Source organism: Pongo abelii, chromosome 23, assembly GCF_028885655.2.
Source record: "Pongo abelii isolate AG06213 chromosome 23, NHGRI_mPonAbe1-v2.0_pri, whole genome shotgun sequence".
Classification (NCBI taxonomy): Eukaryota; Metazoa; Chordata; class Mammalia; order Primates; family Hominidae; genus Pongo; species Pongo abelii.
This window is the reverse complement of record NC_085929.1, coordinates 45,481,163-45,498,307: the sequence shown is the minus strand read 5'-3', so window position 1 is coordinate 45,498,307 and position 17,145 is coordinate 45,481,163. Positions and strand designations below refer to the sequence as shown.

General features: G+C 54.5%; 1 protein-coding gene across 1 annotated transcript; it reads right to left on the bottom strand.

The window, feature by feature from the left end:
• Nucleotides 1-4,885: 4,885 nt before the first annotated feature.
• On the bottom strand, nt 4,886-16,888 carry APOBEC3B (apolipoprotein B mRNA editing enzyme catalytic subunit 3B). The gene is made up of 8 exons (XM_009234378.4): nt 16,741-16,888; nt 14,986-15,142; nt 13,144-13,423; nt 12,792-12,936; nt 8,049-8,202; nt 6,035-6,329; nt 5,498-5,613; nt 4,886-5,216 (listed from the first exon to the last, which is right to left on the bottom strand). Exons 1-8 carry the CDS (start codon nt 16,755-16,757, stop codon nt 5,202-5,204), a joined length of 1,179 nt encoding a protein of 392 aa, XP_009232653.2. The 5' UTR covers nt 16,758-16,888; the 3' UTR covers nt 4,886-5,201.
• Nucleotides 16,889-17,145: the final 257 nt, after the last annotated feature.

Here is a 17,145-nt window from a genome sequence, read left to right as displayed (position 1 = left end):
ATCACACAGGTAGGAGGAGGAAGAGCCGGGAGTTGAACCCAGGAATTCTGCATCCACAGCCCATGCTTTTAACGGTTACATTCTATCATCTCTGCTATAAAAGTATTGGACAGGAAAAAAGTTGGGCCAAAGAATCACAAGAACCTCCCTAGACTTACTTTCCAGATGAATGGGGAGTGGGGGTGGCTAGGAGCTGTGTTGTGCCTATTTCTTAAGCTGGGGAGTACACAATTTGGTGTTCGCATATTGTCATATTTAAATCTTAAGAATTAAAAAAAATTCTATAGGCTGGGTGTGGTGGCTCATGCCTGTAATCCCAGCACTTTGGGAGGCTGAAGCAGGTGGATCACCTGAGGTCAGGAGTTTGAGACCAGCCTGGCCAACATGGTGAAACCCCGTGTCTCCTAAAAATACAAAAATTAGCCAGGTAGGGTGGCACATGCCTGTAATCCCAGCTACTCAGAAAGCTGAGGCAGGAGAATCACTAAAACTCAGAAGGTGGAGGTTACAGTGAGCCAAGATTGCACCATTGCACTCCAGCCTAGGCAACAGAGTGAGACTCCATGTCAAAAACAAAACAAAACAAAACAACAAAAATTCTATATTTAAAATTTAATTAATTATTATTATTATTTTTTGAGATGTGTCTTGCTCTGTCGCCCTGGCTGGAGTACAGTGGCATGATCTAGGCGCACTGCAACCTCCGCCTCCTGTGTTCAAGCCTGCCTCATCCTCCTGGGATTACAGGCATGCACCATCATGCCCAGCTAATTTTTGTATTTTTAGTAGAGACAGGGTTTCATCATGTTGGTCAGCCTGGTCTCAAACTCCTGACCTCAGATGATCCACCTGTCCCTGCCTCCTAGTGCTGGGATTACAGGCGTGAGCCACCGCGCTAGGTCTATACTGTTTTTAATCATTCATTTTTTTCTTTCAACAATTGTAAATGGATTCCTACCCGGGGGCAAGGCTGGGCAGTCAAGGCACAGGCAGGAAGTGGCAGACTCCAACCTCAGTGCATTTCCGGGAAGTGGAGGCAGATGATCAAGAAATGAGAATCTACACACAGGGAAGATAAATCCAGTTTGTAACAAGGACAGTGCAGGAAATAGACATGGAGATGGGGCAGAAGGGAACTGTGTGGGCAGCTCGCTTCAAGAGGCCAGGGGAGGTGACTTGGGAACTGAGTCCTGAGGGAGAGAAGGGATAGCAGTGGGAAGAGCCGAGGGAAGCTCTGTCCAGAGAGAGCGAATGGCAGGTGCCGTGGTCTGAGGCGAGAGAGGTCTGGGTGCCCTGGACTAGAACAGACACCAGCCAGACAGCACAGAAAACAAGTAGAGGAGCTGGGCGCAGTGGCTCACGCCTGTAATCCCAGCACTTTGGGAGGCCGAGGCAGGCGGATCACCTGAGATCGGGAGTTCGAGACCAGCCTGACCAACATGGAGAAACCCTGTCTCTATGAAAAATACAAAATTAGTTGGCCATGGTGGCACATGCCTGTAATCCCAGCTACTCCAGAGGCCGAGGCAGGAGAATCGCTTGAACCTGGGAGGTGGAGGTTGCGGTGAGCCGAGATCGCGCCATTGTACTCCAGCCTGGGCAACAAGAGCAAAACTTCATCTCAAAAACAAAACGAAAACAAAAAACAAGTAGAGGGTGACAAAGCTGGCAGGGGAGAAGGGAGTCCTCCCCTTGGCCAGCTGTCTCATGCAAGGGAGTCCCCGTCCTGGGGACAGTCCTGCCCTGGCCACCCAGACCAAGCACAGCTCCTCGCCCTCCCAGGCTGGCCGGCGCTCGCTGAGGTGGAAACCTCAGAAGAAGGTGGGAGCGATCCTCCCTCCTCTGCACAGTGTCCCTGCCATCTTGGTGGGCACCACTCCTCATGGACGGACCAGAGGAGGCCCTGTTCTCTGCCATGAGGATGTTGCCTCCCATTCTGTCTCCAGAGCTTGGACTCCTCTAGTCAAGGGGATGTCCCCTGGGGGCTGTCAACTCCCATTTGAGTCTCTGGTGGTTCCGATGTGAGCCCATCTTGGTGCGTTGTGTGAGTCTGACCAGAGACCACCCTTCCCAGTTCACACTCGAGGCGCACACAGCATGGTGCCCGGCAGTACCCACAGTCCACCTGTGCAGAGACCGCACCTGTACCAGCAGACACGACAGGCTGCGGTCCCTGCTCATGTCCCCCCCATAGCCCTGCCCTTCCAGGAGGGGGTGTTGTCCTCACCCAGCCAGCTCTGCTCCCAGCCCCAAATGTTTGGTCACAGCCCCACAAAGTGCTTCTGAATCCCCTGAGTGCGTGATGAGGCTCTCCTTAGCACAGAGCTCTGAGCTAGAGTGGGGATGAGGCACAAGGAGTCTGGGGTTCCTGCTATGCAGACCCTGTGCCCTGCAGGACCCTCAGAGGGCAGAGCCCTTGCCCTCCCACAACTCTTCCTGGGTGGCTCCTGCTGCCCAGAGCAATGGCCTCTCACCGGAGCAAATGTGCCCAGGTTGCCAGTGGCCACGACAGCCGTCGCTGAGCTTTCTGTGGGGAGATCCAGGAGAACTGCACGCAGGGGACAGTGCTTTGCTGGGCATCCCCAGGGGCATCTCCTGCCTGTCCTTGACTCCTCAGTCTCTGATTCCGGGGTCTGCAGGGGTTTCCTGGGGCCTGGGACCCAGCCTTAGCCAGGATCCAGGAACTCTGGGCTGTCAGCTCCCATCCTAGCTCCTGGCCACCTCCTATCTGCTCCCCAGTCCCCACCCCTGGCACCTGCTCCCTGAGGGGAGTCCTTGTAGAATCCCCTTCTATGGTTACATTTGCTGTCCCCAGTCAATCTGCTTGGGACAGCAAGAGTGACCTGGGGGACATCCAAGAACAAGGCTGAAACGGGGAGAGAAAGGCCCAGAGTGTGTGTGCAGGGCTGCTGTCCCCAGGGGTCCTGGGCATTTCCTGGTACTCTTGAGGTCAGGCCAGGGCAGTGTGTGTGAGGCATCCATGGAACCTGGGAGTGACTCTGGGCTCATACCAGGGCTGCAGTCCTCAGGGTGACTGGGATAAGAGTGTGCACCGTCCCTGGGCCAACTGGAGGGAAGGAAGGAGATTGTGCCCTTTCCTGGGGACTGACAGCCCCTCCCCCATTTCAGCCTCTGCAACACTGAGGGAAAATGAAAGACCCCACATCCCACTGGAGTTTCCGCCGGAGCCCAGGAAAGGTCCCTGGGGACAGGAAGGAGCTGGTTCCCCATGTGGGAGGCAGGGATGGGATCATGGAGAATGGCCTCCTTCACAGGTGCAGGCTTCGCCCGAGATTCACCCTGGTTCCCTGTAAGGGGGAACAAGGCGGGTACCCAGCAGGGGTCCAGATTATTCAAGGACAGAGCAGGGCAGAGGGACCCTGGGCAGATGCTGGGCTGTGCAGCCCAGGTCACCCTGAGACCAGAATGGAGGTCCCACTTGGGTCTGGAGTCCATGCTGCTGTGTACAAGTTCCCGGTTCTGCTGCCACTGTGGGGCCCCGCCTCCCCTACAGCCCAGAGGGACCACAGGCTCTCAGTTCCCAGCCCAGGTCCCAGCAGTGTCATGAGGCTGTGTCCAGTCACCTCACCAGGATCCCCAGGGCTCCCAGGTCATCGGCAAAGCTGTGAGTTGAGGCCTGGGGGACAGGGGCCTGGGCCCTTGGAAGGTGGGGTTCTAGGGCATAAGGGGCAGGTCTCAAGGAGACCTGCCCTGTGACATGACTAACTCTGGTGTTCTTTCACCAGGTGAGCCCCTCTGGCCTCCCCTACACTGGTCCCTTTGCCCAGAATGACTGCACGTTTTTCATCACTTGCTTCCAACAAGTGGAGTTAGGGCTGTTATCAAACCCAGAGACACCAGCAAAGGGCAGCTTTGACAACCCGGTCCCTCCCGCACCCGCCCCTGTGTGGGAAACGCCAAAGTCTTCTGCTCAGGGTGGGGCCGGGTTGCGCCCCGGAGTGCTCTGGGGCACCTGGAGGTTTCTTTTTGTGAAGTCTCTGTCACTGTGTGTGGGTGCATGTGTGTATGTGTTTTGTACATGTGTGTGTATGTGTTGTGTGTGTTGTGTGTATGTGTGTGTGTGTGTGTTGTGTGTGTCTAGGCCAGGGAAACAGTGAGTCGTTTCTGCCCAGGAGCAGCTGCGTGTGAGGCCCGTTCTTGGTCATATATGCGGCTTCTGAGGACTTTCCAGAAATCGTGAGGTGGGAGCAGCCTGCTGTAATCAGGCATATAAGTCACACATCCCAGAGCTGGGAACCAGCGCAGAAGGCCCAGGACAGACGCCAAACTGAAGCCACAGCCCTGACACCTGCCGCCCTAGCCCTGGGCTCCGTCTCTGCCTCTGGAGCCTCCTGTCCCCAGGACTCAGCTCCCCTCCCCTCTGTGGCTGGGCTCTGCCTCCTGGGCTGCTCCTCTCCCCAGCCCTCTCTCTGGGCCCAGCCTGGACACCTGCCCCCTCCCTGGGCTCCTTCCCCCGACTGGGCCTGTCCTGGGTCTCAGCCATGGCCTTCCCTGGGCTCCCTCTCTAGGGGGGTGGAATCAGGAAGGGGTGGACACAGGGCTGCTCCCGAGGGCCCCTGACTGCACGTGTGTGGTTCCTTTCCAACAGGGAGACTGGCTGCTGGCTGTCCTCTTACTGCTGGGCCTGTCCCTTCCAATCAGCGCCCGGGGCTCTGTGAGTGAGGGTGGGCGGGGCTCTGAGTGAGGGTGGGGTCTGCATTTAGGTTCCTCTCCTGTGAGGTTTAGCTGAGTTTTCTGGCTCCAGAGGGATGTCGTGTGACCTTTGCCCCGCTACAGGTCCGCTACACAAGGAAAGGCATCTACACATTTGCTAGTGTTTGTGGAAACTCTTGCAATTCATGACACAGTTACTGAGCAAAAGCAATTATGGAAGATTCTCAATGTTTTATTAGTCTAAATACGGAGCCAATAAATCATTTCATTAATACATTGAAAACTATTCTGGGAATATTGAGCATAATCTTACTATTGTACACTTGGAACATAAGATGAATTTTCAATTAAAATTAATTCACTCTGATTTTTAAAAAATCTACTTGGTCAGGAGCGCATTGCTTTGCTGGTGTCTGTGAGCAGCTGGAGATGGTGGTGAACGGTCTGTTTGCATTTCTTGGAAGAAGATCTTTTCCTCTGCTGCTCAACCCAGGTCTCTGCCTTCCTTAGAGACTGAGGCCCATCCTTCAGTTTCCCTGATTCTGGAAGAGCAGGGGGGTTGAATGGAGCAGGAGGTGAGAGAGTGGAAAGAGGGCACAGGGAGGAGGCCTGGGGACAGTGACAATGATGGGAGAGGAGGGAGGGATGCGGGAGGTGGGAAAGAGAAGGAGGCTGTGAGAAGGAAAGGGAGGGACAGAGCTGGGCGCCCTGTGGGGAGCAGGGAACCCAGAGGAGGCTCTGAGCAGAGGGGAAGGCAAGGCGCAGGGGAGAGGGGAGGAGGGGGAGGCCGATGGGGCACTGGGCAGAGGGAGGAAGCCCTCACCAGAAGAATGGCCTGCAGCTTCCCACTCAGGGCTTGGCTATGCTCCTCTAGTCCATCCCAGGGCTGGAAGGGACATCCCTGGTGGTCCACAAAGGTGTTCCAGCAGTACTCAAACTCTGAAAAGGGACAGGAGAGATAAGTCACGATCCCGCTGTGGGGAGGGGGCGGCACCAAGGACCCATGACTCTCAGGACAGACTTCCCACATCCTGGTTTCAGTCCCTCCTTTCCCTCTCCCTCCCCTAGGGACTTAGCTCCTTCATCGGGCACTTCCTTCCCATTGGAATCCGGCCCAGCCCAGTTCTCATTCTTTGGGAAATCCTCAAGTTCTGCTTCCACTTCCAGCCACCCTCCCCGCCCTCCCCGGGCCCACATCTCCTGGCCTGGCCTCTCTCTTCCCATCAACCCCAAAGTCAGGTCCCGGAGTCCAGCCATCGTCTCTGCAGGCAGCAGACCAAGGCCTTTCTCCTTTTCTTCCCAGGAACCTCTCCTGCTCCCACCCACCCCACCCCACCCCACCCGAACCTTCCATTCTTACCATCGTAGGTCATGATGGAGACTTGGGCCCCAGCATCCCGCAGCATTTGCAGCGCCTCCTTATATAGGGGGTCGTAATCATAGATGCGGGCAGCGAAGATGCGCAGTCTCACGTGTGTGTTCTCCTGAAGGAATGCACGCACTTGCCTGGCACAGCCCCAGGAGAAGCAGGGGCTCCAGGAGATGAACCAAGTGACCCTGTAGATCTGGGCCGGGTCCAACTGCCAATAAGGAAGCAGGCCCAGGAAGCGCAGCTCCGCATGGCGGCCGTCCAAGCCATAGAGAGGATTCCTAGCCTAGAAAAGGAAACAGAGTGTGAGGTGATGTGTGGTGAACAGGGAGGGAGGGCCTGGACCAGGTGGGGCTGGGGAGGCGGGGGCTTCCAGCACGAAATTAGAGGGGTCGCCAAAACCCCAGTTATTAGGATGCATGATTTTCTATGCAATATTAAAAATATCAGATGTTATGCAAAATTCCCAAGATAAGCAAAATATTGTCCATTTAAATACAAACAGATCAGGAGCAATGATGTTTTATTTTGCCCCAGCTCCAATATACACAGGACAGCACTCTCCTGCCAGGCTTTATTAAAATCTTCGGTTTTATTCATCATGATCTATTTGCATTAAACTTGCGTTTTAAAATATTGCATTAATTATTAAATTAAAATGCATTTTCTCTAATTACTGAGCATTTGGAGCCCCCTTCAATTTTGTACCCAAGGTCAGAGCCTGCAGGACCCTCACCCCAGACCCAGCCCTGCAGGGAGGGGCTACAGAGATGGGGGCAGGGAGGAGGGGCCGGTGGAGCCCCGAGGTCATTGGCCTGATGCCCCTGAGTGAGTGTGGTTCCTTCAAGGGGAGATTGACCAGCTCTACTCATCAACTCCCCTACTCCTATCCCATCTGTGACCCATAATTCTAGAAGCTTCTATTCTGTGCCACAACCTGTGCTGAGCCCAAATGTGACATGGACTTAGGCCAAAATGAATTCCACCAAAAGTAGTGGGGAAGAGAAGGCCAGCAGGACTCACTCCAACGTGGGAAGGTCCCTGGGACATGGGATAATTGTCATTATTGTGACTTATAGAAATATGGTATTTACTCCAAACTTCAGAGAAAAGGATTTTCCACTAAGACTAGGAATTGGTCAAGTTGGGGACAGCAGGGCAGCAAGGACTGTGATTGTGATGGGGACAAGGACAGGGAGGGATTCCATCAGAGGCGATGCAGGGTGGAGTGGTTGACACAGTTTGTGCTGAGAAGGGGCTGTGGGTCATTCCTGGGGGAGTCCCACTGCTTAGGCGGTGATGGAGACTGGCACCCTTGGAAGGATGTTCCAAGCAGTGTGTGTGGATCCAGCGAGGCCCACATTGAGCTCATAGAGCCCAGAGAAGCCCCCAGTTTCCAGCACCAGAGCCAAGCAGAACCTGGCCTCTCCAGACAGAGGCTGTGCTGGGTAGGGGCCAGGGAAAAAAGTCCCTTGGGCTCAGGGCTCCTCAGCCTAGCCTGGCCCCCTCAGCCTGGCCTGGCCCAGTTCGTCCCCAAATGCTGGCCATCTTTGCGTCCTGACATGGGGCCTGTTCTGGCCTTGCTGTGGGCTCCACCCTGGGCAGGACAGAACCCCTGATCGGCCTCTCCTGCCTCAGTCTCTCTCTCCGCAGGATGAAGCCCAAGAGAGGGCACAGGGACAACCTGGCCTTGTGAGGTCAGGTAGGCCCTGAGTCCTCAAATCCCACAGTTCTGAATTGTTCCTGGTGAGAGCTGTGTCTGTGAGGGGATCCTGAGAGGGTCCTCAGGAAGCACTTTGCCATCGGGCAGGCTCAACCCCACCTGGCCATGGAGAGTCACTGAAGCCGAAGTCTCCCCCCAACCCCAGGGCCAAGCAGCAACAGCTGCAGGAAGCACAAGTGACAAACACTGCAGGAAACCACAGGTACCACCCAGAACCTTCTACCTATGAATGTCCCTGGATTGGGAGGGCCCTGCCTGGATTCGGGTGGCTGGGTAGGTCACCTGGTTGTGTAGAGAGCCCCTGTGCTGGTCCATCTTGACCCAGGTGCCATTGTCCAGGTGCTCCACCTCATAGCACAAGTAGGTCTGGTGCCGTCGAAGGACCAAAGGGTCATTGTTAAAGTTGAAAGTGAACGTGTCTGGATCCATCAGTTGTCTGTGGACAAAGATGGGGGAAACCAGAAGCCCTAAGACTCCTCCTGGGACTACCCCTCGCTCCTCTCCTGCACCCCCCCTACTCCTTCCCTGCTCCCCATACACTGAGGCACCTGTCAGAGGAGGAGCTTCCACTCCCTTTGTGGGGGCCACTGATCCTCTCTCTCTGACCCCTTCTGGGGGATTATCAGGAAGTCAGCACAGCCCTGGGGCCTGTTTAGGCCTTGTCAAGGTCTCCCCAGGGTCAGCTCAGTGTGCTCAGGCCCTCCGGGGAGGACCCTGCCCCTCTCCCTGGGGTAGAGCTGGGTCTCCTTCCCTGGCCTCATCATGCACCCCTGTCCTGGCTCTGCTCACCCACAGCCACTGCTGGAGATGGACCCGCTGGGGCTTCCTCCTGCCTGCAGGGTTAACTCCTACCACACCCAGCATTGGGGCAAGGACACTCCTGAGGGGGGTCACTGGGGAGAGGAGCCTGCCAGGGACCTCTTTTTGGATAATTCATAGCATTTTCCACGTCCCTTAGGATGCCCTGAGGTCTCCCAAAAGTGCTTCTCAGGCCAGATGGGGCAGCTCAGGACTCCTGGGCTGGGAACACCAGCCCTACCTTGAAGGCCTCTCCCAGCCCCTCTGTATGCATCCTGACATAACCAGAATTAGAAAAATCTCTGTTTGGAGGCAGCAGCAAAAGAAGAAAGAGAGAGAGAGAGGAAAGAAAGTAAGAAAGGAAGAAAGGAAGAAAGAAAGAAAGAAAGAAAAGAAGGAAGGAAGGAAGGAGGGAAGGAAGGAAGGAAGGGAAGGAATCTCTGTTTGCCGCCATTTCTAGTAGACCTGGGTATGAATCTGGGCTCTACTACTCGCTTGCTTTGTGTTCTCAAGAAAAGGAAACAAGGCTTCCTTATAGCAAAGTTGTCCTACAAGCAACCCCCTTTTCTAAATATTAGGGAGAACGAGATGACACTGAACATAAAAAGGGCTTAGGCCAAGTCCAGAGACATGGAACATTTGCAAGAAATAGTAGATGCTCATTTAAAGACAAGAGAGGAGAATCCCCTCTCCAACCATCTTCACTGGCTGGGGCACAGCACCATTATCCACTGGGATTTTCAGGCTCCCTGTGCACCTGCCCCAGGAGGTGGAAGGAGACGTGGAATTGGTACCATTGGAGGAGAGACCAGCACTGGGACCAAAACTGGGAACCTAGAGCAAGAGGCCAGGTCCAGAGAGAGGGTCAGGAGGAAAAGAGAGGCCCCAGGGGTTTGAGGGTGAGAGGTGAGTGCTCATCAGAAAAGCTCGAAGAGGAGTTCTTGTTGCCTTTTTAGTGTGTGGGGACTGCAAACACTTGTGCTTCAGTCCTGAGTCCTGGGTGTTTCCGTGACCAGCACTTCTGTAGGCCAGGCCTGCCCAGCACACAGACGGCTCCCTCCCCAAACACACTCTGAAAAGTCTCCTGCCTGGGTGGAGGGGGCTGCAGGGGTGGGTGGGACATGACAGGGTGGGTGGGAGGTCAGTGGCTGCTGTGGGGGCGGCAGGGTGAGGAGCGAGGCTTCACCATCCTGTGATGATGTGTCCTTGACATTGAGGAATCAGGGCAGTGGCAGGGGCGGCCCCACCAGCCCACAGTGACTGGCCCAGGCACAGTGCTGGACACCACACCTACCGCTTCCCACAGCTGCTGTTTCCCGAGGACTGCCGGATGCACAGCTCCATGACAAGATTTTGGGAAACAAAGTCAAGAGTGAGGGTGCTGGGTGCTAACAAGGCCTTTTGGGAAGAGGCAAACCCCCTCCACGATCCGATCCCAGGACAGTCAGGGAGGAAGATCTGGGCCACGGACTTAAAAAACGTGGGAGGAGGTTGGGCGCGGTGGCTCATGCCTGTAATCCTAGCACTTTGGGAGGCCGAGGGGGGCAGATCACTTGAGGTCAGGAGTTCAAAACCAGCCTGGCCAACATGGTAAAATCCTATTTCTACTAAAAATACAAAAAAATTATCTGGGCGTGGTGGTGGGCACCTGTAATCCCAGCTACTCAGGAGACTAAGGCAGGAGAATCACCTGAACCCAGGAGGCAGAGGTTGCAGTGAGCCAAGATTGCGCCACTGCACTCCAGCCTGGGCGACTGAGCAAGACTTTGTCTCAGAAAAAAAAAAAAAAAAAAAGGACATGTGGGAGGAAAGTACACACAGGAGAGACTGTGCTGGGCACGTCACTTATTGTTGTGTTTTCTGCATTCCCAGCTGCTTAGCTCCTATTTGGGGCGTAACTAGGACTTTGATGCTACCTGGTTTCGGAAGACGCCCCTCTTCCAGGAGACAGTTGAGTGGTGCTTTATACCTTCCACTGTGAAGCACAGCCAGGATTCGTTCTGATCTGTGGCTTTCAGTAGGTTTTTAAAGTGGAAGTAGAATATGTGTGGATATGTTGCCTCTATCAGGTTTCTGAAGACACAGGGGAGAAACCCCAATGCAGAGACCCCCCGCCGGAGTCCTCAGGGCTGATGCCCACTGAACACCACTCCCTGGATGGCCCTGGGTTCTGGGCCTCCCCCAACCCTCCACAGCCCTGAGAATGTCTGCTGCTTTCCCAGGCAGGAAGACTGGGAGAGAAAAAGAGGAGGGGATGCTGGCAGGGGCAGCAGGGCCGGGGTGACCTCTCCTAGCTGGAACCCCAGCTCTGGGGCTACCAAGGGGACACCCTCAACCTCCCAGTTTTTCTGCCACACATCTCCCAACCCACTAGGAAAATGCAACAGACAATAAACCTCTTCACCCTAAAATAATTGCTTGAACATTTCAGCTCAATTCCTTCCTCACATTTCACCTGTCCAATGATGATGATTATTATTTTTACATTGAGATCACACAGAATTCCCAGGCCAAGGCTACTCTTCTTTTTCTTTTTCTTTTTCTAAGATGGATTCTCACTGTGTCACCCAGCCTGGAGTGCAGCGGCGCGATCTTGGCTCACTGCAACCTGTCCCTCCCGGGTTCAAGCGATTCTCCTGCTTCAGCCTCCCAAGTAGCTGGGATTACCGGCTCCCGCCACCATGCCTGGCTCATTTTTTGTATTTTCAGTAGAGAGGAGGTTTTGCCATGCTGGCCAGGCATATCTCCAACTCCTGACCTCAAGTGATCCACCCACCTCAGCCTCCCAAAGAGCTGGGATTACAAGCATAAGCCACCGTGCCCTGCCTAAAATAAGAGCATTTCTCCTGATCATCATATTTTTTCCTACACTCCCTGTTACAGGTGTCATTCTAAAAGATGAATGGTGCTCACGGAGGAGGAGCCTGTGTCTGGGGTCGTGTGCATCCTCCTCTGCTCACAGTGGAGGCATCTTTGGAAGAAATGACTTATTTTCTGGTACAGAGACCGTTCCCTCCCCGACACCCTCGCCTAAGACTTTGTGTTGAAACAAAGTAAATCTTACAGAAATTCCATCAAAGTGCTGAGAACAAAATGCCTGATTGCTCCAATCATCCTTTGGTTCAATTCTCCCAGTTCCAGAGCTCAGGAATGGTGGGAAGCACATAGAGGGAGCACCCTCCCAGGGCAGGGAGCACCAGCCTGGCGGTGACTTTCAGGGAAGAGTCTCAGCAGGGGGCCTGGGCTGGGGCAGGTGGGGGAGGTGGCCCATTCAGAAGCAGCAGTGGGGCGACCACACAACAGGGCAAAGAGCCTGGCTGGGAGTGGGGGTGGCAGAGGAACAGGAGGGGAGAGAGCCCAGGGCTGGGGCTGGGACAGGGGAGGCCAGGGCTGAGGCCCAGCAGGGCCACCAGGCAGGAAGGGGCAGCAGAGGCCCCGCGGGCAGAGCGGGCAGTGGTCCCTGACCTGAGGCTTCACGTGCAGCCTCCCTGGCAGGCTTGTCCTGGCCCTGATGTTAGTTCTGGGCTTGGATTCTATTTCTATCTTCCAGGGCCCTTGTTCCAGGAGACACCTGTGCTGTGAGTGACCTCCCAGGCCCATCTGAGTGCAGGCCTCACTTTATGCTGCTTTCTCACCTGGGTGGGAGGACATCTAGAGGGACCCCTGGATCCTGCCCTCAGGAATCATCCCAGGGATCACCCCCGCCACCCAGCAGCTATGTGGTAGTGAGGGAGAGTGAGGGGCAGGTGTCTGCCTCCCCCCATGCCTTCACACTCAGAGGCCACCTTTGGAGGAAGGAATAGCGGGTGGGGGTGGCCCTCAGATGTCCCCCCAGGATGCCATGGGTGCCCCCACACTGAGCTCCTTCCTTCCACATCTCCTGCCCAGAGTTGTTCCCTGGCAGGCTGAGCTCTTGCCTCCTCTTGTCCCCATGTCACAGAAGGGCAGCGGCTGGTGTCCCAGGCCACCCTGTCTTGCTGTTTGTTCCTCTAGTCCAAGATCCAGGTGCCTTAGAGGCAGAAGGGGCCTCTTGCTCACAGGAAGGGCCCAGGAAAGCAGGGAGGAGGCAGCGTGGAGGGAGCATCAGGAGTTAAGGGAAGGCGGTGTGACAATGAGGGCAGGCAGTGCGTCAAGAGGGAGGGCGGGAAGGCCCAGCCAGGGGAGTCCTCAGGAGGATGAGCAGGAGGTGAGAGGAGAGAGACGATGAGGCCAGAGGGAGACCCTCACCTGAGAATCTCCTTTAGTGTGTGGTGCAGGAATGCATAATTGGCATCCAATCGGTGCAGCAATGCATAATTGTCATCGAACTTGTACCAAGGCATGAATGGCTGACCTTCATTGTACACAAAGTTTTCCCAGCAGTATGCAAATTCTGAGATGAAGAAGCGGGAAGCAGTCAGGCTCTGCCCTGACCCTGGGCCCGTCCTCCCAGGCCTGGTCTCCTGGCTGTCAGTTGCAGTCAATGCCAGTCCCGCCCCTGCAGGCTGCCCTGGGACACCCCCAGCCATGGCACTGCAGATCCATCCATCTTTCATGCTGTTCCTCCCGCTCACGATCCCCTGACCCCTCCACCTCTCACCTTCATAGTCCATGATCTTCACGTGGGCCCCTGCCTGACGCAGCCTACGGAGCGCCCTTCGGTAACCTCTTTCCCAGTAGTAGTACAGGCGGGCGGCGGAGACGGTCAGGGTGACATTGGGGTGCTCAGCCAGGAATTCGGCCAGCTTCGCCACACAGTCCGGGCAGGGGGTCCAGGATACAAACCAGGTGATCTGGAAGCGCTCGTAAGCAGACAGCTGGTTGCCACAGAACCAAGAGAGGAAGCACATTTCTGCGTGGTGCTCAGGCTGGGAATACACCTGGGAGAGGAGCAGGGGGCAGGGGATGCTCTGAGAGGGGGAGCAGGAGGAGTGCAGGGGTGGGGCAGGGAGAGGAGGGGCCAGGACAGGAGCCCAGGGCATCTTGCCATTGAAGTTCCTTTCCTCCATCCCTCCTGTTTAGTTTGAGTGATTGTCTGCTCCAAAGCTCATGTTCAGTGTTAATGGCTATGGTAATGGCCTTAAGAGGTGGCATCTACAAGCGGCTATAAGGCTGTGGGGACTGCACCTTTGTGGGTGCCACTGCTGTGGTTATTCAAGGGCGACTTCAGCACCTCTTTCTGTCTCTTGCCCTCTATCTGGAAGGGCAGCGTGTCCGACTAAACTCCTGCTTCCTCTTGCCCCCGTGACATGGAGCAGCTGTGACTCGACATCCCAGGCCACTCTGTCTGGAGCATCCCCTGAGCTTCTGGCAACAATCTTCACCCTTACGTGACCGTTCAGCTCGCAGGCTGAGGCAGGAGAATCGCTTGAACCTGGCAGGTGGAAGTTGAGAGTGAGCCATTGCACTCCAGCCCAGGCAACAAAGAGTGAAACTTGGTCTTAAAATAAAACAAAAAACAGAACTGTGGGAAGTGGCCAGGTGCGGTGACTCATGCTTGTAACCCCAGCACTTTGGGAGGCCAAGGCAGGTGACTCACCTGAGGTCAGGAATTCCCCAGCCTGGCCAACATGGTGAAACCCCGTCTCAATTGAAAATAGAAAAAATTAACTGGGCCTGGTGGCGGGCTTCTGTAATCCCAGCTATTTGGGAGGCTGAGGCCAAAGAATCACTTGAACCTGAGAGGTGGAGGTTGTAGTGAGCCGAGATTGTGCAATTGCACTCCAGCCTGGGTGCCAGAGCGAGACTCTGTCTCAAAAAAAAAAAAAAAAAAAAGGAAAAAAAGAGAAAAAAGAAATGTGGGAAAAATACACAATTGAGAGACCACTGCTGGGCATTTTATTTACTGTTGTGTTTTCTGCATTTCCAGCTGCTTAGGTCCTACTGTAGCAAGGGTTAAAAAGAAAAGAAGAACAAGTTTTCCTCTGCCTAGCCAGCTCACCCCAAGGACAGTTATAACACTGCCTGAAAAGTCAAGGCCAAAGGAATGGGCTCCAGACACCACTCCCACACCCCTCCAGAGTAAGGTTGAAGAAAATAAACAACAACAACAACAAAAAAAGACAAATTCCTTTACTGTCTCTCCTTTCCAGAACCATTAATTATAATTATATTTTACAAATGTCTGTATTTAGCCAGTTCCTGTTTTTCTTTTGACATAGCTGCAAGGCCACCAGCTATAGAAGGCCCCAAGTTATGCCAAGTCATCTGTTATGCTATAGATTATGTGACCTGTCACTGTTTGATTAATTGCCTTTGTTCTGTTTCTGTAAGTTTGCTTATAAATACCTCGATCTGTCTTTATTAAGGGCTCATCCTTTTTGGAAGTTAGTCAGCTGAGCCGGTGCACCTAAATAAATCCTCCTGTTTCACCCATATCAGTCTCTACAGTCCTCTAATTCCTGCAACACCGCCTGTGATTCGATTGAAGTTTGGGTAGTACCTGGACTCGAAAGACCCCTGTGTCCCAAGCGAGCTTTGAGGGGTCCTTCCTTATTTTCACTTCGTAGCACAGCCAGGTGTAGTTCCGACGATAGAGGATGGGTTCGTTTTCAAAGTCGTAGTAGAATGTGCTTTGGTACATCCTCTCCATTGGATTTCTGAAGGCACAAGAGAGAAACCGGCCCATGCAGGGAGCCCTCTGTGGAGTCCTCGGGGCTCATGTCCACTGAACACAGCTCCCCCACCCCTCCACAGCCCTGAGAATTTCTGCTGCCTTCCCAGGCAGGAAGACTGAGGGGAGAGGAAGAGGAGGGGATGCTGGCAGGGGGCTGGGGTGATCTCTTCCAGCTCGGGCCCAACTCTGGCCTTTCCAGGGGTACATTCCCCACCCTCCTAATATTTCTGCCAACCCACTCCCCAACCCATTAGGAGAATGCAAAAGAGAATAAAACTCTTCACTCCTAAAAAATAGCTTTTAACCTTTCAGCTCAATTCCTTCCTGATGTTTCACTCTGCATGTTAACATTATTTTAAAATCATGATAGAAGCGAATTCTGAGGCCCAGGCCACTCTTCTAAGTGCTGCGTGGGTCTGAGCTCACATGAGGCTGCCCTAGTTCTGCAGGGGCCATTCCCATCTTACAGAGGAGGGGCCAGAGGCACAGAGAGGCGGGGTAACCTGCCCAGGCCACAGAGCTGGGGATGGATGGAGCAGGGGCCCCTTTCCAGGCCAGCCCTGTGCAGCCTCTGCATCACGGACCCTGTACGAGAAAGCTGTTGGGGACTGGGCTCTCTTTTCACTAAATTTTAAAATAAGAGCATTTCTCCTAATCATTGCATTTTTTTCCCACATTCTCACATTCCATGTTACTGGTCATGTTCTTTTTTTTTTTTTTTTTTTTTTTTTTGGATGAAGTCTCACTCTGTCACCCAGGCTGGAGTGCAGTGGCATGATCTCAGCTCACCGCAATCTCCACCTCCCGGGTTCAAGCAATTCTCCTGCCTAAACCTCCCGAGTATCTGGGACTACAGATGCGCCACCACGCCTGGCTAATTTTTGTATGTTTTTTAGTAGAGACGGGGTTTCACCATATGGGCCAGGTTGGTCTCAAACTCCTGACCTCATGATCTGCCCGCCTTGGCCTCCCAGTGTTGGGATTACAGGCGTGAGCTACCACGGTCGGCCACTGGTCATGTTCTAAAAGATGAAGAGTGACCTTGGAGTGGAACCTGTCTGGGGACATCTGCTCACCATGGAGTCATCCTTGGATGACACGATTTATCATGTGCTTCAGAGACCATTCCTACCCCCACACCCTCTCCTAAGACTTTGTATTTAAGCAAAGTAATTCTTACAGAAATTTCATCAAAGCGCTGAGAACAAAATGCCTGATTGCTCCAATCACCCTTTGGTTCAATTCTCCCAGTTTCTGAGCTCAGGAATGGCAGGAAGCACACAGAGAGAGCACCCTCCCAGGGCGGGAAGCACCAGTCCGGGCATGACTTTAAGGGAGAGTCTCAGCAGGGGGCCTGGGCTGGTGCAGGTGGGGGAGGCAGCCCATTCAGAAGCAGCAGTGGGGCGACCACACAGCAGGGCAAATAGCCTGACTGGGATTCTGGTGGCAGGGGAGCCAGAGGGGAGGGAGCCCAGGGCTGGGGCAGGGGCAGGGGCGGGAGGAGGCCAGGGTTGAGGCCCAGCAGGACCACCAGGCAGGAAGGGGAAGGAGGGGCCCGGCAGACAGAGTGGGCAGCGGTACCTGATCTGTGGATTCATGTTCAGCCTCTTAGATACGCTTGTCCCTGTCCCGCTCTTTTTTTGAAGCGCTATGGTTTCACTTCCTGCTTACAGCATCCTTGCAGTTGGACGGCCCTCCTTAAAGTGACCTCCTAGGGCCTTGTGAGTCATGGCCCCTCCCTATTCCTGCTCAGGCACTGGTGTGGGAGGCACCGGGGTGCTTTATGTTTCTCTGGCTCTGGCTCTGGTTTTCCCAGGACCCTTCCCGCTGGCAGAGGAACCTCCGATAAAGACAGGCTGCTCTGTCTTTATCTGTCTTGGGCAGGACCCAACGGAATTGCAAAGAGAAAGAGAAAGGCATTGCAGCCAGAGCCCGGGAGGCAAGTCCAGACCAGGCTGAGAGAGGGGCAGGTGCCCCCTTGCCTGG